The 21,578-nt window shown below is 45.4% G+C and overlaps 2 protein-coding genes across 2 annotated transcripts in view; one reads left to right on the top strand and one right to left on the bottom strand.

Annotated features, from left to right (window-relative positions):
- Trim31 (tripartite motif containing 31) overlaps positions 1–2,376 on the bottom strand; it is a 10,590-nt gene extending 8,214 nt beyond the window's left edge. The window contains exon 1 of the mRNA XM_032889316.1: positions 1,669–2,376. Coding sequence (XP_032745207.1) covers positions 1,669–2,082 — 414 coding nt within the window. The 5' untranslated portion in view covers positions 2,083–2,376. The remainder of the gene's footprint in view (positions 1–1,668) is intronic.
- A 9,045-nt stretch (positions 2,377–11,421) lies between these two features.
- Trim40 (tripartite motif containing 40) lies at positions 11,422–21,136 on the top strand. The gene is made up of 6 exons (XM_032889312.1): positions 11,422–11,565; positions 12,277–12,694; positions 19,174–19,269; positions 20,015–20,233; positions 20,607–20,629; positions 20,804–21,136. The coding sequence occupies exons 2-6, from the start codon at positions 12,356–12,358 to the stop codon at positions 20,868–20,870; spliced, it is 744 nt and encodes a 247-aa protein (XP_032745203.1). The 5' UTR covers positions 11,422–11,565; positions 12,277–12,355; the 3' UTR covers positions 20,871–21,136.
- Positions 21,137–21,578: the final 442 nt, after the last annotated feature.

Below are 21,578 nucleotides of genomic sequence, written 5' to 3'. Positions count from 1 at the left end.
GGTGCTTCAGTCAGGCTCTGTCTCTTGGGAGGCAGGAAAGATGTCCCAGGGTGCTGATGTCATTATTGGGGAGCCCCCCCCCATCTCGATAGGAACAAGGAGGTAATGAAAAGAGATGGAACTTTAGTAATTTGAGAAAATATTAATTACGAATGATCATTTGGATGGTACTTTGGTGTTGTCAGGGGAAGACCTCTCATCTGTCCCAACCGAGTTCTTTAAGAGAGAGGTTTCATCTGCCTCACAGAGAGGCAAGGTCAGGACCAACCAGGGGATGGAGCTCTGTGAGTAGAAGAACCCTGTCTTATCTGGATGCCTCAGGCTCTGCTTTATCTCATTTGTAAATTAGCAGTGGCTGGCTGGGAGAGGAAAAAAACGATTCCTTGAAGGTTATAAGTAGACTGAAAGGTCTGGACTTGAATGAGACCTTCTGAGTTAAAATTTGCATTCGACAAAGAATACACATGGGGCGGCTTCATGGCCCCCACTACATATGTAGCAGAGGATGGCCTTCTCTGGCCTCAGTGGGAGGGGATGTGCTTGGTCCTGTGGAGGCTTGATGCCCCAGAGAAGGGGGATGCTAGAGGGGTGAGGTGGGAGTGGGTGTGGGGAGCACCCTCTTAGAAGCAAAAGGGATGGAGGATGGAGTGGGGGACTCTTGGAGCGGGGACCAGGAAAGGAGATCTGGAAGGGGGGGTGATGTTTGCAATGTAAATAAATAAAATAATAAAAAATTTGCGTTTAAAAATTAGTACATTGTAATTAATTGTGTGGTCAAGTTCTGCAGAGTGCCATGGTTTCTCTGTCTCTGTCTCTCTCTCTCTGTGGTGTGTGTGTGTGTGGTGTGTGTGTTTGTGTGTGTGTATGTGTGTCTCTCTCTGTGTCTCTCTGTGTGTATGTGTGTGTGTGTGTGTGTGTGTGTGTGTGTGTGTGTGTGTCTGTGTGTGTGTGTGTGTGTGTGTATGTGTGTGTGTGTGTGTATGTGTGTGTGTGTGTGTATGTGTGTGTGTGTGTGTGTGTGTGTGTGTGTGTGTATGTGTGTGTGTATGTGTGTGTGTGTGTGTGTGTGTGTGTGTGTGTGTGTGTGTGTGTGTGTGTATGTGTGTGTGTGTGTGTGTGTGTGTGTCTCTCTCTGTGTCTCTGTCTCTGTCTCTGTCTCTCTCTCTCTGTGTGTGTGTGTGTGTGTGTGTGTGTGTGTGTGTGTATGTGTGTGTGTGTGTGTCTCTCTGTGTCTCTGTGTGTGTGTGTGTGTGTGTGTGTGTGTGTGTGTGTGTGTGTGTGTGTGTGTGTGTGTGTGTGTGTTTGTGTAAGAGTCAGAAGACAACTTTCAGGGGTGAGTTCTCTCCTTTTATCTTGCATGTCCCAGAGAGCAAACAGATTTTCTCCTTCTATGTGGGTCCTAATGGTCAAGGCCAAGTCTTCTGACTCAGTGGCAGGCACCTTTACCCTCTGGGTCATCTCACTTCCCCCAGAGTACTATTCTGATTCTTCTTCTTGCCTTGGTTACAGACTGGCATTTTCTAGAACTCAGTTCTTTGAGCCCACCGGGCCTGGCTATCAATGGTCAGCTCAAGCACAAAGTACAGCAATGGATGTCAATCAACTGGAGTGCCTCCAAGTGAACTCTACCCTGCTGGGCTGGGGACGGAGAAGGGCCCAGGTGCCTACCTTGTAGTTCTGTACAGCCTCATCTATCAAGGTGACATCGTGGAATTTGTGGTCCTTGGAGTCTCGACACACTACGCAGAGGAGCGCCCCATCCTGCTCGCAGAAGTAATATAGCTTTTTCTTGTGCTTCTGACATCTTGCCTCTTCCTTTTCTTGTTGGATGTCAGCAGGATCCATAGTCTGGATCTTCTCTGCAAGACTAGCCAGCAGCTTATTGGGCCTGAAAGTATTCTTACTCACAGAGCATTTGCAGAGAGGACACAGGATATTTTCTGACGTTTTCCCAATCTGATTGATACACTTCAGGCAGAAGTTGTGCCCACAGTCAATGGTGACAGGATCTTGTAGAATTCCCAAGCAGATGGGGCAGGTCACATCCTCCTGCAGTTGGCTGGCCAGCTTTGGGTCTGCCATGACAGAGCAGCAGGGCTAATCTGAGATGTGAAAGCCCAGAAATCCAAGGCAGACACTGGTGCTGGGAAGGGAGACGGAAACAGGAGACAGAGGTTGAAGAGTCTCTCAATGGGAGGATTAGAGGAGGACACAGGAAGAGAGGGGGTTAAGTCAATAATGACAGAAAAGAGTCAGACCTAAATGGGGAATATTCTAAAGAGAAGAAAACAGACGGTCAGCCCTCCCTCACTGTCTCTCAAGAACAAACAGATACTGCCAGTGCCTGCTGTCTATAAAGCAAAGCAAGACTCCCTGGACCTTGGACTAATTAAACATATCTTTCCAAAGCAGTTTCAGAGAACAGAAGAAGGTGTCAAAGTCCATTCCGGTGCCATCAGGGAGTGGAACGGCTCACCCGCAGGAAGGCACGTTACCATCAGATCCCATTACAGATGGCTGTGAGCCACCATGTGGTTGCTGGGAATGGAACTCAGGACCTCTGGAAGAGCAGTCAGTGCTCTTATCCACGGACCTAGCAGATCTCTTACCCCACACCCCACCCTGCCTTCTGTTGGGTTTTCCTCCCTATCTCTGGGACCCCAGGGTCTCTGATCCTTCCTCTGTCTCTGTACTTCTCAGAACCCCCAGCTTGCCTGACCTGTGGCCTTTATCTCAGACAAGGAAAGTATTAACCACTGTTACCCACAATCCCTCTGGTAGCTCAACACTTCTTAACCCTTCCTCCTGCTCTTTTGTGCCCAGGAGGACAGTGCTCCTTCCTCCCTCTCCTTCCGCAGTCATCAAAAACCAAACTGTTAATTTTTAAATAAGAACATTTTAGATTTATTTATTTATTTATTTATTTATTTATTGCACACGAGCGTTTTGCCTGCATATATACACGGACACACACATACACATACACATACACATACACATACACATACACATACACATACACATACACATACACATACACATACACATACACATACACATACATAGTATGCATGCCTAGTGCCTATGGAGGTTAAAAAAAAAAGATAGCTGGCTTCCCATAGAAATTGGAGTTGTAACTCGTTGTGAGCAGAAATGTGGATGCTGGGAGCTGACCCCGGATCCTGTGTAACTGCTCTTAAACATTAAGCCACGTCTTCAGCCACCATTTTTAAAGTTAGGATGCAATGTAATGGGCTTCATTATGAATCTTGTCTCCCGTCCTCCTTTCCTCTCCGTTCTCCACTTTCTTCCTCTCTGCTGCTGGCCTGAACTCAAGACTTTCCCCCTGCTATGCAAGCCCCTACCTTGGAGCTCCTGTTAAGGCAATTTCAAATGTCTGTCAGGAGGTCAGAAGTGGGGAGAAGGACACCCTCCCTGGAACAGGAATTCCAGATGTTTACGAGTCACTATGTCTATACGGGGAGCCAAACGCGTGTTTTTAACCGTCGAGCCATCTCTCCGGCCCCTTATTTTTTATAGCACATAGTTATTGGGGGTTGGAGGAGGGGAGAAAACACACTGAGCTCAGTTAGTATTAACTGTATGCAAATGGTATGGGACCACCCACGGGAGCAAAGGGCACTACAGTGCCACAACCCCAGTAACTACCAACTGCCAATAGCTCTTCAGTGTGAGACAGGGCCGTAGGAACCCTTTCCCATTAGGTTGGAATATTGACTGGCCTGGTCTTGCACAGGCAACCACTGAGGTCACAAGGCAAGGCCATTATCAGGTCACAGAGGGTGTGGGGGAATTTTATGGCTATATCTCCAGCAATTGTCCCTTCTCATTTGCCAGGGACAGTCTCCGCTTCACCTTTGTCCCGTCATAAACATCGACAGCCCTTCCTCTCCTTCTCAAAAGTATCCACTCCTAACGTAGACGTCACGTTGATTATAGCAACTGCTGAGAGCTGAACACGTTCAGAAAGGCCACACCTTACTGGCCTGTCCATTTCATCTGCTTTAAGGCTGAATTAAAGCAAATATCTGTGGAAGATTCTATAGCTTGCATTAACACTTAGCTGTCAGATCTAGAGGAAAAATATTTTTTCAAATTAAGTCGTTTCTTTAATTTAAGAATTTTGTCAGGGTTGGGGATTTGGCTCAGTGGTAGAGCGCTTGCCTAGCAAGCGCAAGGCCCTGGGTTTGGTCCCCAGGTCCGGGGGAAACAAAAAAAGAATTTTGTCTTCAGTGTTGCTATGAATAATTTTTTATGTGTATAGGTATTTTGTCTGGACGTTGTCTGTGAACCACGTGCAATACTCGTGGAAGCCAGAAGAGGGCATCTGGATCTCCTAGAGTTGGAGTTACAGATAGATGGTTGGCTGTGAGCTGCCCCTTGGCTACTAGGAATTTAACCTGGTTCCTCTGTTAGAGTGGTCAATGCTCTGAATCACTGATCCATATCTCTAGCTCCCAGAATTTAATTTTCAGGCAAGTTTTGTTTTCTTTGTATAATGCTTTAAGAAACAATGACAACTGGAAAACCTTGGTAAGAGTGACTCTAATTTTTTTTTCTCATATTGTTTCACTTAAGTCTTTCTTCTAAATCATCAATATCTGTTTTCCAGGAAACTGAGCATGTTTCGGGGTCACCAAGAATGTGTAAGACCCAAGGCACAAAAGATAGACATGGCTATCATCCCAGCAACGGGAAAGTAGAGGCAAGAAGATTAGGAGACTATCCTGAACTACATTTGACCTTGTCCCATAAAATAAAAACAGGGCTGAAGAGATAGTTCAGTGCTGAGTCCACACTGCCCTTGCTATTTCTCTCCAGGATCTGTTTAGAGATTTTTTTTTTTTTACATGAGATTTCGGTACGTTCTGACTTTTCCCTCTGCAGGAAACCTTACGTTTTTCTGTCGAGTACCGAAGGTCAGTGACCTGTGTATTGTTAGATCCGCCTAGCAATGCTAAGGTGTATTGTGAGTCTTTCTTCTGAGATGCAAATATTTTATCATAAGTCAACAAGAACTCAAAGGGTCCCGTGTACTCATGAAGCTCATCCTTCAATCAACCCTTTAAAAACATAGAATGTGTGGGCTGGAGAGATGGCTCGGTGGTTAAGAGCACTGACAGCTCTTCCAGAGGTCCTGAGTTCAAATCCCAACTACATGGTGGCTCACAACCATCTGCCATGGGGTCTGATGCCCTCTTCTGGTGTGTCTGAAAACAGCAACAGAGTCATACATTAGAAAAAAAAATAGGATGTGTTTTTGTTTTTGTTTTTTTTTATTTGAAGTCAAACTCTTTAATTCGGTGTTTCTCAATCTGTGGAAAACAGATTTTCCTGATGGTCTTAGGAACTGAGAGACTGCTCCTCCATAAAATTACAATTATGAAATAGTAACAAAAATAATTTTGTGGTTGGAGGGTCGCCGTAATATGAAGAACTGTATTACAGGAAACTGTATAAAGAACTCTATTAGGAAAATTGACAACCACTATTTTAATTCAGTAGGTTTCTATTCTGTTAGGAACTGAAAAACTTTTTTCTTTAAAAAAAAAAAACTTTTGTGTGTGTGTGTGTGTCTGTGTCTGTGTCTGTGTGTGTCTGTGTATGTCTGAGCATGTGTGAGCAGGAGTGCATATGTGTGGGTGTCTGTGTATGCATACCATATGTGGTAGTGCCTGTGGAGCTCAGAAAGATGAGTCCAATGCCTTCAACTGGAGCGATAGGCGGTTGTGAACCAGCTGATATGGGTGCCGGAAACTGAACTTCAGTCCTCTGGAAGAGCAGCGAACTCTCTGAACTGGTGAGCCATCTCTCCAGTTCAGGATACTTTGTTATAATAATCTACAATTTTTGTTAAAATTTTTGACGTCACAATAACCTCCACAGAGTTTACGTGAGGACTGTAAGAAGTAGTTGTAACTCATGATATACACACAGTCTTACACATTGCACTGTAGACTCCTGAGGAAGAACCTTTTTGACTGGAACACTGATGAGATTGGTTTATCCACAGACCTATGGTGTCTCATGTCACAGGTCCTCTGACTTTACCCTTTAGTCTCTGGTGTCGGGTGTGGTGTCAGCAGGCAGCATTATTCTGGAAAAGCCACTTCTCCATGGAGTCAGCTGTCACTAACTCAATACACATGCACCAGGCGCCTCAGTAAATGCAAGCCACACACAGGCCCTCTTTCATTGCCCTCAGCCTGAACCCTAAATGCCAATCATTACCAGGAAAAACCTGTTTGGAATGAATCAGCAAACACAACTGTGGTTAGAATACATTTCACAGGGCTGGAGAGATGGCTCAGCAATTACGAGCACTGGCTGGGCTTCCAGAGGTCCTGGGTTCAATTCCCAGCAACCACATGGTGGCTCACAACCATCTGTAATGGGATCTGATGCCCTCTTCTGGTGTCTCTGAAGATGGCTGCAGTGTACTCACATACATAAAATAAATAAAACACACACACACACACAGACACACACACACACACACACACACACACACACACTGCGGATTTTACAAAAATCAGATGACTGTGTGAACATACAGTGACGGCCCATCTAGGGCCTTGTGAGGACTTTGGCTGTGGATGCCACACACAGCCGTGACAGGGATACACATCAGCTCTTGCCAGGCTCCTGCTTCTGTCTGACGCCTCACCAACCTTATTCTGTGCATTTGCTAACTCCTTTTGCTGCAGGCTCAGTGAGTTTGAAAGCTCACCTATTGCTCTATGTCAAGGAAGCGTGTAATAGCGTACCCTTACGCTTTTGTTGACACGGGTGTGTCTAACAAGCCAGATGATCCTACCGGTTCCACTCCAGAGGCAGGGACGTCCCTCTTTACAGCATCCACCACCCAGATGTCCACACCGCTCCATCTGTTGTGCTTTCTGGACGCCTCCTAGGACCGTAAACGAGGATTGTTTATCTAGCGAATGACTAATTACCTCAATATACTTCGAGCTAATTGGATTTTTGTTTGTTTCTGTTATAGCGATAACACTTAAAATCTGTTTTCAGGCGATTTGAAGAGACTGCGGCCACCGCGGTTTTGTACCACAGCTTCCTGATCGTCTCCTAAATGGCGGGGGTCACAGACGTGCATGTTCTACCATCCCCTGATTCATTTTGGTCAATTATTATTGCTGTTGTTGGCTTTGGAAATCAACCTGTTGTAGCTCAGGCTGACCTCCAACTCACTATATAACTAAGAACGTTCTTGAACCCCTGCCTTTAACTCCTTAGTGCTGGGATCACAGACTCGAGTCACCTCAGCTTGAATTCAGTTTTTCATACTTCACTCTACCTGAGACCACTGCTAAGTGTTTGAGATTCTTCCTCCAGGTCGTTGGGTAGAATTCAGGAGCTTCTGCCAAGAGCCCTCCGTGTCTCCTGAGTCCCAAAAGCTGCCTCATTTTTCTGGGATCTTTATGCTCAAACTTAGAGCCTCAAACCTTTCTGTAGTTTCCCTAAGTGCCCTCCGGATTGTGTAGCTGTATTCAACATGTTGCCTGGCAGTTCCCTGGAGTTGGTGTTTACATTTTGGATAGAGGGTGGGGGTTTATCAAAGGACACAACTGCAGAGTAGCTAGGATTTCTCACAGGTACATTCTCCTCCTCGGTCGGGCCTCAGGTTGGCCTCCAACTCAAGATATAGGTAAGGATGACCTTGCACTTTGGATCCTCTGACTTCCACCTTCTAAGTGGTGGGATTAAAACTATTCATCCATCCTGCCCAGCTTTATGTGCTGCTGGATATCAAACCTCATGTCTGCTAGGCAGACACTCTACCAACAGAGTACCACAGACCTCACAGCCAGATTTGTTCTTTTTTGTTATGTGCATGTGTGTGTGTGCATGTGCGCGTGTGTGTGAATGTATGTGCATGTGTGTGTGCTTGTGTGTGTGCATATGTGTGTGCTTATGTGTGCATGTGTGTGTGTGAGTGTATACTAACCATGCCATAGCCTATATGTCATAGGAACACGTAAAGAACAGAGGACAAACTTCAGGAGTCTGTTTTCACTTTCCATCTGGTTGAGACATGGCCTGTCTTGTCTCTTCTGTGAAGAGTACTCCAGGCTAGCTCCTGAAAGTTTCTTATCACTCTACTGCCCCCCATCTTGCCTTGGGAGTTCTGGAATTGCACATATGCACCACCACATCCAGCTTTTTAAATGTATTCTAGGGATGGAAATGTGATGATCTGGGTCATCAAACTTGTGTGACCAGCATTTTTATTCACTGGGTCATCTCTCCAGCCTCAGCCATAATTTCTAAAAGAAACAGCCTGGGAGCCTCGTGAATAGCTCTACATAAGAGCACTTGTTGCTCTTGGAGAGGACCCATGTTTGATTCCCAGCACCCACATGGCTCACAATTGCCTATAACACCAGTTACAGAGGCTCCTAGAGCCTCTTCTGATATCCATGGACATTATGCACAAGGTACACATTCACACAGATAAATTCAGAGAGGGAGAGGGAGAAGGAAAGGAAAGGAGAGGGGGGGAAAGAGAGGTAGAGGGGGAGACACACACACACACAAAGGAGAGAGAGAGGAGAGAGAGAGAGAGAGAGAGAGAGAGAGAGAGAGAGAGAGAGAGAGAGAGAGAGAACGGGGAGTGGCAGCAGCTTTCAACCCTTACAAGAGGTTCTGAAGCCAAGTCCTAACTTGGGAGGCAGCACCACCTACTGTCTGAAGTAGTCATGGCTGAAGGAGTCATGGCTCTATTTTTGGGCAGATTTTCAGGTAATTCAGGCTAGAACAATCTAGAAGGTACACTGAACTTGAGCTCATGAGATGATGTCTAAGGATAATTATGTATAAAGTTGATAAGGAGATCAAAACAGGAATCAAACGGGGCTAGGGGCTGGGGCGGGGATTCAAAACCCCATTAACTAGTAGTTAACTAGTGTGGTTAACTACAAGAAGGAGAGTGAATTCTGAGCCTGGCCCTGTTTTGTTCACTTCACTGTACAAAGGAAGGAGTGTGATTAGGTCCTTAAGTGAATTAAATCCTCTAGCCACACAGTTTCCCTGTATCGGAAAAGGAACCAGGAAACAAATTATTTTGGTTTAGATTTTTATTTTTATTGAATTTTTTAAAAATTTATTTACATTTCAAATGTTATTCCCTTTCCCCATTTCCCATCCATAAACCTTGTATCCTACTCCCTTTGCCCCTTCTTCTATGAGGCTGTTCCCCGACCTATCCACTCAACCCTTCCCCCCTCCCCACCCTGATATTCCCCTATACTGGGCTGGGGGGGAGGGGTTCGAGCCTTGGCAGGACCAAGGGCTTCTCCTCCCATTGGTGCCCACCAAGGCCATCCTCTGCTGCATATGCAGCTGGAGCTATGGGTGTGTCCATGGAAACAGAAATTCTTAAAGAAGAGTGGCTTTGTTTAGTTTGGCCCAAAGAGAAAGAAAAACTCTTTCCTTCTCTTCTATAGCACTCTTACAAATCTATAACAGAAATAAGCAAGGCCAGGGAACACGCATATGTTAATTTATGTAGATTTATAGGAAGTGAGTCCAGCGGAGCTGTGGGAACCTCCTTTTCCAACAGGAGGCTTCATCCTTTATCTCCGCCACTGTGAGGCTCCTAGAAATTCTTTGGGGTCTGTCTTAGTCAGGGTTTCTATTCCTGCACAAACATCATGACCAAGAAGCAAGTTAGGGAGGATAGAGTTTATTCAGCTTACACTCCCACATTGCTGTTCATCACCAAAGGAAGTCAGGACTGGAACTCAAGCAGGTCAGGAAGCAGGAGCTGATGCAGAGGTCATGGAGGGATGTTTCTTACTGGCTTGCTTCCCCTGGCTTGCTCAGTCTGCTTTCTTATAGAACTCAAGGCCACCAGCCCAGGGATGGCACCCTCACAAGGGGCTGGGCCCTCCCTTGCTTGATTACCAATTGAGAAAATGCCTTACAGCTGGATCTCATGGAGGCATTTCCTCAAGGGAGGCTCCTTTCTCTGCGATAACTCCAGCTTGTGTCAAGTTGACTCACAAAACCAGCCAGTACAGGGTCCATTAGTCTGGTAGCCAAAGGGAAGGATACCCTGACTCTCTTTAGATGGCCCCCCACCAGAATCAAAATTCTAACATGGTCAGAGATGAGGAAGAACCAGCGGCCATCAGAGAGAATCCAAGGGGAACCAGTAATGATCCTAAGTGTCAGTCATCACTTCACATGTAAGCTGATAAAATATCTCGAGGATTTGTTTAGAATTGTCAGTACAAATTCAAAAAAATCGGAGCCATAAGGCCGGGGATGTTCCTCAGATGCGGGGTACCTGCCTGGCATACATGAAACCCTGGGTTCAACCCCCAGCACTGGTGACTCATGCCTGTAATCTCAAAACTTGAGAGGCGGAGGCAGGAGGATTAGAAGTCAAAAGTCATCCTTGGTTACATAGAGAGCTCAAGGCCATCCTGGGTTTCATGAGACTCTGTCTCAACGGTGACCATCCCCCTGTCCCCCTCCCCCACCAAAATGAGAAATGCTGCTTGTTACAACAAGCATGACTACAGTCATGGTTAGGCTAACATAAATCCATTTGGTTTGTATTCTGACAACTTAGACGTTTCTCTCACAGGACTGCAGAGCCTGAAAGAAACTAGGCTAAGTTTACAGGGCATAAAACGGTGGGGAGATATAACTCTGCCTCCCCCAATGCAGCATGGGCAGCTGCCTTTGTAAGGAGGGGCAGTGAAACTACCCAGGGCATCAATGAAGACCGCCTTTGGGTATGTCAATAAGGGTATTTCCAGATAGACTTAAATAAGGAGGGAAGACCTGTATTCACATGAGTGGTATTGCTCCGTGAGCTGGGACCTCAAGGGGGAAGTGAGAGAAAGCCAGCTGAGCCCCAGCAGGTATCTCTTTCACCTTCACGATACACCCAGATGTGAACAACCACCCTACGGTCTTCCAGCCACTCCTACCTCCACGCCTTCTCCTCCATGATGGACAGTAGCCTCAAACGTAAGCCTGGATAAACCCTTCCTCCCTTAGCTTACTTCTTGATGAGTGTTTGGTCACAGCAATCAGAAGAGTCATATATACCTAGTGGTATCCCCCAGGCACCATCACTGTTGAAGCTGGGATCGTTAAGGACAACTATGGGAACCGTCCCCAGCGTCACCCAGGTGTCATGGTCGTGTGACTCATCTAGAATTTGTGGTTCCACATGTTCTCGGGGCTCATTCTACAAGTTGATGCAATTTGCATGGAAGTTCTGTGAGATTTGCATTAAAGGCACTGAAGACTTTCCTCTTCCCCCAGAAGAAAAGATGGCCACACCCTGCAACAAAGTCCATCTTTGCTGCTCACTGAGTGCAGCTCATGTGTATCTTTATCTTCCTGATAATTCGGTGTTGAAGCAGGGAGAGTCACTTCACCTTCCCCCTAGTTTTATAGGCATGTGAGTATAGATCATTGGCAAGATTCAAGAAGACCGGCTCGCCTGCTGGTCTTCTCCCTAGGTCTGGAGACCAAGAAAATGAAGTTGAGAAGGAGAGATTTGAGGTAGGGGTAGTAAGAGAGATACTTTGGGGAGGGTGCTCAGGTAAGAAATGGGAGGAGGAGGAGGAGGAAGAGGAAGAGGAGGCACTTCCTTCTTTAGGTCATCCTTGGAAGTTGTTTGAAAAGAAAGGACAAAGAGTTGCTCTCTCTCTCTCTTTCTCTCTCTCTCTCTCTCTCCCTCTCTCTCTCTCTCTCTCTCTCCCCTCTCCCCCTCTCTCCCTTTCTCTCCCTCCCTCCTCCTTCCCTCCTCCTTCCCTCCCTCTGTCACTTCCTCCCTCCCTCCCCCACCCCCTCTCCTGTTTTCTTTCTCTTTCAACGTGACATCATTGCCGTCTTGGAAAACTTGATGGTTAATAAAGAGTCACTGACAAGGTTCCACCTCAAGTGGTTGGTGGTATCACACAGTAGCAGTGAACCCTGTAGGGTACCAGCTCAGGAGGAAAGCATAAAGCTCTGGCTGAACTCTCCCTATCAGCCACACAGTAGGGACGGCTTGTCGTCAGTGTGTGTCTTTGATAGTTTACTTCTGGCCATGACAATAACGAGGTGGCCTAAAATTTAACTTTGAACTGTAAGAAGATTCCACAGAAAACTCTCGAAACAGAACTGGGGTTTGGATCACCTGTACAAAGAATATAGAATATTCTAGACTCTCTGATACAGCGTGGACAGTGGCTTGAAGTCCAGGCCTGAGTCCGCTCTATCTTGCTCCAGATCAGCTTCCACTGAACCCTCTCACCTGGGACTATCTGGCCTTCAAAAGATCCAGTGGGGAGACTAGTGAGGTGGGACCATGGTCCCTCTTGACAAGGACAACCAGGACATTTGTCCTATCTGCCTGGATCCCCTGAAGGAGGCTGTGAGCACCGACTGCAGACACCTCTTCTGCCGCATGTGCCTGATCCGGCACATGGATAAGGCTTCGGTCTCCGGGGTTCTCAGCTGCCCAGTCTGCAGGAAGCCCTGTTCGGAGACAGTCCTTGGAGACAATTACATCTGCCACACTCACCAGAAGAGGGTGTGCAGGTTCTGTGAGTCTAGCAGACATCTCCTGTGTGAGGAATGCCTCCAGTCCCCTGAACACCAGGCCCATACTGAGCTCTCCATTGAAAATGCCATCAGCCACTACAAGGTAAGACTGTGTCACCACACCGGGCCCCTTCCTAAGCTCAAATTCTCACAGAGGATTGGGAACTGTAAATGACATCTCCTTTGAGTTTTCTGGGGCTCTGGTCTTTGCTTTTCTGTGTACCTCTCTGCTAATATCAGGGTTTCCAGGCCTCTGTGAGTTTATAGGTGATCCTACCACAGTACCACAGTGATGGTGAAGACTCAGGAAATATGGGCCACTGTGTTTACTTAGGCTACACTAGATAATATACTAGTTAATAAGATGCTGCCCTAGACAATAGGATGCTGTACTAGATAATGTACTAGTTAATGAGATGCTGTGCTAGACAATGAGATGCTGTGTTAGATAATGTACTAGTTAATGAGATGTTGTACTAGAAATAAGAACCACTTCTTGACAAAGATTATACAGTTCCCTGGTGGATGGTTCTAGAAGCTAGTCTAGACATGCAATCAAGATTTACTTGTGCTGTTATCTTGCAAAGATTTGAAACCTGAAAACTTGTACAAGATGTCCTATTTCCCCATTTCCTTCCTTCCCTGATAATGACTGCTGTTTCTCGTTTTATTTATTTATTTGTCTAAAAAGTATCCATGCTTTTGGTAGTAAATTTAGACAACACTAAAACTCGTGCCCATGGGATAGAAGACTACTGAGGGTAAAGGAGTGTGTAACCAAATTGCATCCCCTGAGTTTGATCTCTGGGACTCACGGTAGAAGGTTGGAAATGATTCCCACCACTGTCCACTAACTTCCACACAAGCCCTACAGCGTGTGCCCCTTCCAAATAAATAAATGTAAAAAATTATAATGAATCTCTCCCCCCTGTTTTTACTTATTCACAGTCTTCAGAGGTAACTGGCATTGGGTTTCTTTTGATCTATCCTTCCTCAAAATACCAGTATGTTTTTAAAACACACACACACACTAGTTACCCAGAGGAAAGCATGAAGATCCATCTGTGTGATGTGGTTTTAGTGTTGCTTGGTTGTTTCATTATTTTGGGCTTGTTTTGTTTTGTTTTGTTTTGTTTTTGCTAGAATAATGGCATCTACTTTTCCTGTTCTTCCCTAACCAAACCAACTATTACTTGCCTTCACTCATCCACTTAAGTAACTGTTGGATCTTACTAAGAAAACTGACGCCTCATAATAAAAAGGAACTTTAGAGGCTGACAGGTTTTAAAAATATACAAACTACTTGATCCAGTGATTTTAATCAAACAGTTTGACTGGGCAAACTTTGCAGCTGACAATGATGATTTCGCTTTTTACAAATTGCCACTGATTTGGGTTTGTGCACTCTGACCTTTAATTTATTGATGCTCTATTGTGCAGTAGATTTCATTTAAGATAAGGCTCATATAGTACTATCCAAAACTAGTTGGTGATGTGATTATGTGGTACCTTGGCTTTAGGTTTTAATTCGAATGAGACCCCTCTTGGCATGCTTGACTTTCTGGTATTACCCTCTCCTGCATTGGTTTTGTTGTTTTTGGGTTTTTGTTGTTGTTTGTTTTTTTGTTTGTTTTTATATCCACAGAACATGAGAATCCTTTGTGACGAGCCTTGGAAAGCTGGCTCTTTTTTCCCTCTCTCTGTGAAGGATGTGTTTAAATGAACGCTGGTCAGTGGGACATTATCAGCTCTGAGCATTGGGTGCTTCACTGGCTAATAATTGCCATGTGAATGTTGTTTTTGACTGTAAGGCTATGTCACTAAGGATTTTTACTCTGAGCTTTCATAATCAAAGCTCATAATGTGTATAGATATGATTTGTAGTGAAGTATAGTAGCAATAATTTCTGCACATTAAAAAAATAAAGTGGATTTGTTATGTTACATTGACATAATAACACCATCAGGAGTCATGGAGGGTCCAACTTTTCTGAATTTAGACAGGGCATCAATGTATTTCACTCTCATTGCTTCTTAAATACAGTGGATATCTGACAGTAATAACAGGGAGAGAATTGTGCTCCCTGGCAATGACCTTAGTTCTTAGAACTCCTCTGACTTCCTCTAACTGGCAGGGTCATCCATAGTTTTACATATTAGAGGTTGTGTGTTACAAACATTTTTCTACAGTTCCAAGGCTATTTGGAGCCGGCAGACCAAGATTAAGCCTGTAACCTACTGGCACTTCTGGGGCATTTGGTGTTTCAAATAGGGGAATTGATAAGTCTGTTGACCATGTCCTCCCCGTGAACGCTTTTTAAATCCAAAGTTGTTGGCCTAGAGTATCAGGGTAGAACACCTGAGGGTCTTATTCACTTTCTTCTTCAGAAAACCCCACTTGAGAGACAACTTGGGGGACCGCCTTTCATTATGTGTGCTAGAGGAGAAACAGCAATACATCTGTGCTTCTAAATGTTCGTTAAGAATATGCTGTTTAGAAATATTTTGTTATGATTTTCATTGAAGTTTTCCTTTTGTTGTTTAATAGTTATATGTTCTTGTTACAATTTTCGATTTTTAAAATACTTTTAAATATTTATATTAATTCATTTAATCCTGTTCTGTTGTTAATTGCATTCCTTAAGAATAAAAATTGATTTTTTTTATCTGTTGAAAACACACACACACACACACACACACTCAGAGAGAGAGACAGGCAGACAGACAGACAGACAGACAGATAGAGAGACAGAGAAACACACACACTAGGGATGTAGCTCAGAGGTAGAGTGCCTGCTTGACAAAAATGAAGCCATGGGTTCGATCCTCAGTACTTCAAAAAAATAAAAATAAAAACAATGAATTATTGTGTGTCTATATGCTGTGTTGGTCGGGATGTGTCATGGCATGCACATGGAGGCCAGAGGACAGCTTTATAAAGTCAGTTCTCTCCTTTTACTATGTGGGCTGTAAAGACCGGGCTCAGATTGTGAGACTTGGTGGCAAGTGCCTCTACCCACTGAGCCATCTTTCTGCTCCTGCCACCTTTCCCTATGTCTTGTTTTTACCATCTAAAAATGTGTTTTGGACATTTCCCCATTTTCCCCCCATCAGTGCATCCAGATCTCTTGGACATCTTTCAACAACTGCCTTTTGCCTGACCCCATGAGTAGAGCAAAAGTTAGAAAACTGGGTTGCTCACAGGCTATTGTTTTTACGTTACACAGAATGTCATGATGAATATATTTTAGCGTGTGTTTTGGAGAAGTTAAAATATCCAAGATAATTCTGGTGAAAGTATAAGCTAGAAATGTAACTTTACCTTTTCCAAATTATAGCAAATTGTCCCACCACCATTTGTTGAGTCCTCCATGTAGATCTTGTCCTATCCTATTATTCCTTGTATCCTGCCTGTGTGCCAACCCCCTCTCCTCTTCCTCCTTCTCGTCTCCTCTTTTTCCTTCTTTTTTCCATTCTTCTTCCCTTCCTCTTCCTTCTCCTCTTCCTCCCATAGTACTAAGGATAAAAATTAAACCTAGGGTCTTGTACATGCAGGTGAGGTAAGCATGCTATGCTAAATATACAGTCTTCTCTTTTCCTTTTTATTTTGAGACAGAACCTTACTTTTTATCCCTGTGCTATAGCCTCCAGAGTAGCAAGACTAGAGGCATATGCCACCAGATCCACCATGTTAAGCTGTTATATATTTGTAATATGGGCAGGTTCTTTTTTTTTTTACTTTGTGTAATTTAGTTTATTTTTACTACATGGTGCCTGCTATATGTGCACAAGTGTTTTGCCTGCATGTGCATCACGCGCATGCCCGGTATATGAGGAGACCAGAAGCCATCAGGTCCCCTGGAACTAGAGTTAGAAGCGGTTGTGGGCTGCCATCTGGGTTCCAGGTCCCCTGCAGGAGCAGCAAGGGCTCTAACCACAGAGCCATCACTCCAGCCCCATTGTTTGTTTGTGTTCCTCCAGACAGGACCTCACTCTGTAGTCTCAGTTCTTCTGTAACTGATGGCAATCCTCCTGCCTTAGCCTGCTGGGTGCTGGAATTACAGATATATGTTACCACACTTAGCTTTTCTTTTTTCCGCCATTTTGCCCAGCCCAAAACTTCTTGCTAGGTTCCATCATTTTCTTTCCAAACCTTAGTTCTTTCTTTCTTCTCCCATTCTTTTCACAACTAATCGTAAAACTCAGGTCTAGGGTTTGAACTCAAGGCCTCACACGTTATACCTCCTTCTCAGCATTGGTCTATTTTTCTTGTCAGTTACCCAGAAGATTAATGAGTCAAAGGCATACCTTGTATACCTGCTAATCTGCTAGAGAAACCTGTGTCCTCTGGGGACGTCAAAATGGAATGGTTCTGATATTTCCTTATGATGTCATATCCTTAAGATGAGTTCTAGTCATCCAATGTCTCCCGTAGAGTGGCCTCACCCATTCCCTCATCCTGCTGTCTGTATATTGTGGTTGCATCCCCAGCCCCAGGATCCCAGTCTCTAACTCCCCTCTGCTTCAGAAGTTCTGACCAAGCGTCTATCGTCACTCAGCTTCTATCTAACTTCTGTTGTCAGCCAGATCTGCATATTAATGCCCAAGACTGAGAATGACCGTTGCCAAGCAGATACACAACCTGAAGCTTCAGGGACATCATCATGGTGGAAGCCGAAGCTGACCTCTCCCTGTCTGCCCTGTATATACTTCTCCATCAGGTCTTTCTATCCAAGAGTGAAGGCTGAATACTCTTTTATCTTCTTTTTCCTTTTTTTCCCTTGTGGAGCTGTGGTTTGAACCCAGGGCCCCACACATGCCAGGTAGATGTTCTAGCACCGAACTCCTTCCTCAGCTCTGAAGGGTAAACTTCCAAAATCTTTCAGATAGTTGGCTTTTAAAGAACGTTGTCACCTTGTGGAACAACAGACGAGGGAGTCTAAATCAAAATTGAATGTACAAGATGATTCAGAAAGGTAGAAGAGTCATGTTCTACTGTGACTATTAAGTCTATAGTAGGGGAGCAGGGCTTCCCATGAGTCAGGTGTGCAAGGTCAGGGCTCCTCCATTGTTGAATGATTAACTCAAGTCTGTGCTGTCTGTACGGTGTCATGCCAGGCATTGGGAGGAAGGGCAAAGGTGATTCATGACTTCAAGTCCACCTGTCAGTAGTAACAGGAAGTGTAGAAAAATGAATACGGATACTTGGTCTTATAAGGAAGACGGTGAGCGTCTGCTGTGCGTACGTAAACAAAACCAACCGCACTTATCAGAAAGGCGGACGAGAAACCAAAAGAACTGCAAATGTTTATGCTCTAAGAAGGAGAATAATCGGTCCTTCCTAGAGTGACCAACCAAGGCCTGGCGAGAAGTGACTCGGAGGCTGAGACCAGACAATGAACTGCACCAGGACGAAGACAGGGTGTGGGGAGCAGAGGCAGAATCCAAGTTCAGGGAGAATTCATAGTTAGGGTTTGTTTAAAATTTCTTTAATTACTTTCTCACGTTCACGTCCAAAGTAATGGTTTGGAGCCAGGTGTGGTGGTGCAAACCTTTAGCCTCAGCAGTTAGAGGCAGAGTCAGGCTGATATTTGAATCCCAAACCAATTTGAGCTACATTGTGAAACCCTGTCTCTGCAACAACAACAGCAGACAGACAGACAGACAGACAGACAGACATGTACACGCACATACACAGAGAGAGAGAGAGAGAGAGAGGAGGAGGAGGAGGAGGAGGAGGAGGAGGAGGAGGAGGAGGAGGAGGAGGAGGAGGAAGGGGATGTGTGTGCTTTTGCAGGAGTTGCAGGTTAAGCAGTTAAGAGGGAATATTGCTTTTCCAGAAGACCTAAGTTTGGTTCCCAGCACCCACACCAGGTGGCTCACCTCACAACCACCTGTAATTAATTCTGTCTCTATGGGATCTGGTGCTGCTGCTTTTCTAGGGCTCCTTGGGTACCCTTTTACACATGCACATATTCATATACAGACACATATTCGTACACATAATCGAAAAATAAGAAAAACATCTTTAAATATGTTTATAAAAGCAGAACTCTATCTTACTCGTTTTAAACACGGTAAATAGTATCTTGCTTCACCCATTTAGAGTTACTGACATTATTTATATCTGCTTTCTTTAAAAAGCATTGTTTGTATGTATGTGGGGTGTGTGTGTGTGTGTGTGTGTGTGTGTGTGTGTGTGTGTGTGTGTGTCTCCTTGGAAGTCAGAAGAGAGGAAGGTATTGAATTCCCTAAAACTGAAGTGACAGGCAGTTGTAGCTGTCTAATGTGGGCAGGGGGAACTGAACTCAGGTCTTCTGAAGACCAGCAAGTGCTCTTATGTGCTGAGCCATCCCCCAGAAATGGCTTTGTCTTGTTTTTTTAAAACAGGGTCTCACTACGTAGACCTGGCTGGCCTCAAACTCAGTACAGTTGCCTCCGTCCCCGAAGTGCTGGGATTAAAGGTGAACAGCACCAGACCTGGTTTTGGTGTTAATTCTTAGTATCACCCAAGGGCCCACTGTGCTCTGTGGAGGATTCCCCTGTGGATACTGCCTCACCCTCCACCTGTGTCTATCTCTAGGAAAGACTCAATCGTAGAAGCAGGAAGCTCAGAAAGGACCTTGGGGACCTTCAACGGCTGAAGGCTCAGGAAGAGAAGATGCTCCAGGCTCTGCAGGTAGGTGTCTGAGTTGCAGGGATGGTCTAGTTCTGCAGGGCCTCTCCCTTTGTTGTGGACAACTGTCCCTGGAGCGGTCACAGTTGTGGAACTGTGATCATGCAGGTTGAAAAACTTGGTTTGGGGCTTGGTTTCAAGATTGGTGAACAGAACGAGAAGCCTTCTCACCTCCTTGCATCTCTCTCTCTCTTTTTTTTTTTTTCCTTTTTTTTTCCGGAGCTGGGGACTGAACCCAGGGCCTTGCACTTGCTAGGCAAGCACTCTCACTGAGCTAAATCCCCAACCCCCTTGCATCTTTTTTTTATTTCCTTAAGGAGGAACACCTATTTGCCTTGGTACTCGGTGAGAATCAAGACAGATAGTTGATTACTCATGAGACTTCAATCTGTTCTTGGCAATCATTTTTCTATCCCCCTCACTCACTTGGGTGCTCTTTCCTCACTTCCAGGGTTGAAATCAGACATTAAAAGAACATGGCTGAGTGGTGTGTGTGTGTGTGTGTGTGTGTGTGTTCCACTGTGGCAGGACCCAATATCTATAGATGTGCTTGAAACTATGAGGTGGGAAGCAGGGGGCTTTGTGAAAAGTCCAGTTGCTTCTGAAGTACAGTGCTTGCTGGTGAGGCAAGGCTGTGTGGGAAGAGGAATTGAGGACAGTATTCCCACCTAGCTGTCCAGTGCATAGAGAGCCAGGAGAGAGCCCTCTACCAACAAATCTCAGGGTAGCTCCTCTTCTGTGCTTTCAGGTTGATTGGGGGAGCCACAGGCTAAGAACTGAGCAGCAGAACCAAGACCAAACCGAGCAACAGCAGAAGGCCCTCCCTCGGCATTGGCTGGACCAACGAGAGGACCCACCAGAGGAGGTGGCCAAGGTCTTTAACTTCTCTGAGGCAGTAGCACAGCTCAGCATCCTGGTTTCCAGTCTGGAAAGGATGGCCAAGGAACTGGACGCCAGCACCCTGAAGGTGTATTTCTTAAGACACCCCCAAACTCAGAGAGGGATTCTTTGAATAGTAAACAGCCTGCCTATAGGTTCCTTCTGGGAGGTGTAAGGGGGGTACTTCTGAGATGTGTGGTAGTTTCGGTGTGGACATGCATGTGTGTGGGTGCACGTGGTCTCTCTCTCTCTCTCTCTCTCTCTCTCTCTGTGTGTGTGTGTGTGTGTGTGTGTGTGTGTGTTGAGTATGGCTTGTACAGGGCTACACCATGATACAACGGAGTGAGAAGGGGTGCTATGCTCTCACGGCAGCACGCAGAGTGGCTCTCCAGCATGAACTAGGAAGGGTAGTCAGTGGCGAGAACCTAGTAACTGACTGATTGTCATCTTATTTTTCCCAGGATGCCAGCGACTTACTGGACAGGTATGAACCCCTTTCCCTCGGTCCCACATATGAAGACACACGCAAACCACACAACATAAATGTGTATATGGGCTAAATTAAAGTCAAGGAGACATACTTGGTACCATCATATACTACATGACCAGTGGAAGAGTCAGTAGAATATGAATGAATGAATGATTTCTTTGTCTCTAGGAGCTCGCAACAGAAACTAGAAGGACTTCTCTCTCATGTTCCTCCAGCCAACTCTAAGCTCAGTTAGTTCTTCTGGTGCGGTCTCACCCCCACAATTCTCGTCTGATGCCTTCGCTTCTGACACTAGGACATAGTCTTCTTCCTAAGCCAGACTTGAACCTGTGGCTCCCACTGCTTCGGCCAGGCATTTCAGATCTTCATCATGTCCAGGGATATTTGCACAATCTCCATGTGGCCGTGCACTGGTGGTCTTACCTGCTGCCCGTGGTCTCGTGTGGGTATCAAAGCATTTGGACGACACGACAGAGTGAGCTGGCCTCAGCTTATGGAGCTTGGCAGATTAACTAGGGAATATTCCTTCTGACTCTGAGAGAACCTCCTGTCTGTACAGCCTCCATTATTGTTCATTCATGATGACCGTTGAACGCGGGCTCCAGGGTGATTTCCACAGTCTTCACCCTCATGTTCCTGTACATGTAACTTTGTCCTCTGGAGTACGAGTGGCATCTATGACTTGCTTCTCATCAAAGGAAGACAGCAGAAGTGGTGGTGGTCCCTGTGGTGACCACGGACTCTTTCCTGCTGAATGGACTCCAGATGCATTCCAGAGACTCTTCTTGCTAACGTTAGTGATGTTGAGGGGAAAGATATGTGGGCAGTTTCTTGTTTCCTAGAGCAGCCTCCATTTTCCAGATGACAGGAATCAGGGGGTCTGGGGCTTACAGTTGCAGTTAAACCCTTCTAACACCACAAGTAGATACTTCTGGGAACTGAA

The sequence above is a fragment of the Rattus rattus genome, chromosome 18 (genome assembly GCF_011064425.1).
Source record: "Rattus rattus isolate New Zealand chromosome 18, Rrattus_CSIRO_v1, whole genome shotgun sequence".
NCBI lineage: Eukaryota > Metazoa > Chordata > Mammalia > Rodentia > Muridae > Rattus > Rattus rattus.
The sequence above is the reverse complement of the archived record's forward strand: the minus strand, read 5'-3'. Positions and strand labels throughout refer to the sequence as shown.

Coding starts and splice junctions, on each gene's coding strand:
- Trim40 (XM_032889312.1), top strand. CDS start 12,356: ATGGTCCCTCTTGACAAGGACAACCAGGACATTTGTCCTATCTGCCTG. Junction 19,270..20,014: donor AGATGCTCCAGGCTCTGCAG/GTAGGTGTCTGA, acceptor CTGTGCTTTCAG/GTTGATTGGGGGAGCCACAG. Junction 20,630..20,803: donor GCCAGCGACTTACTGGACAG/GTATGAACCCCT, acceptor CTTTGTCTCTAG/GAGCTCGCAACAGAAACTAG.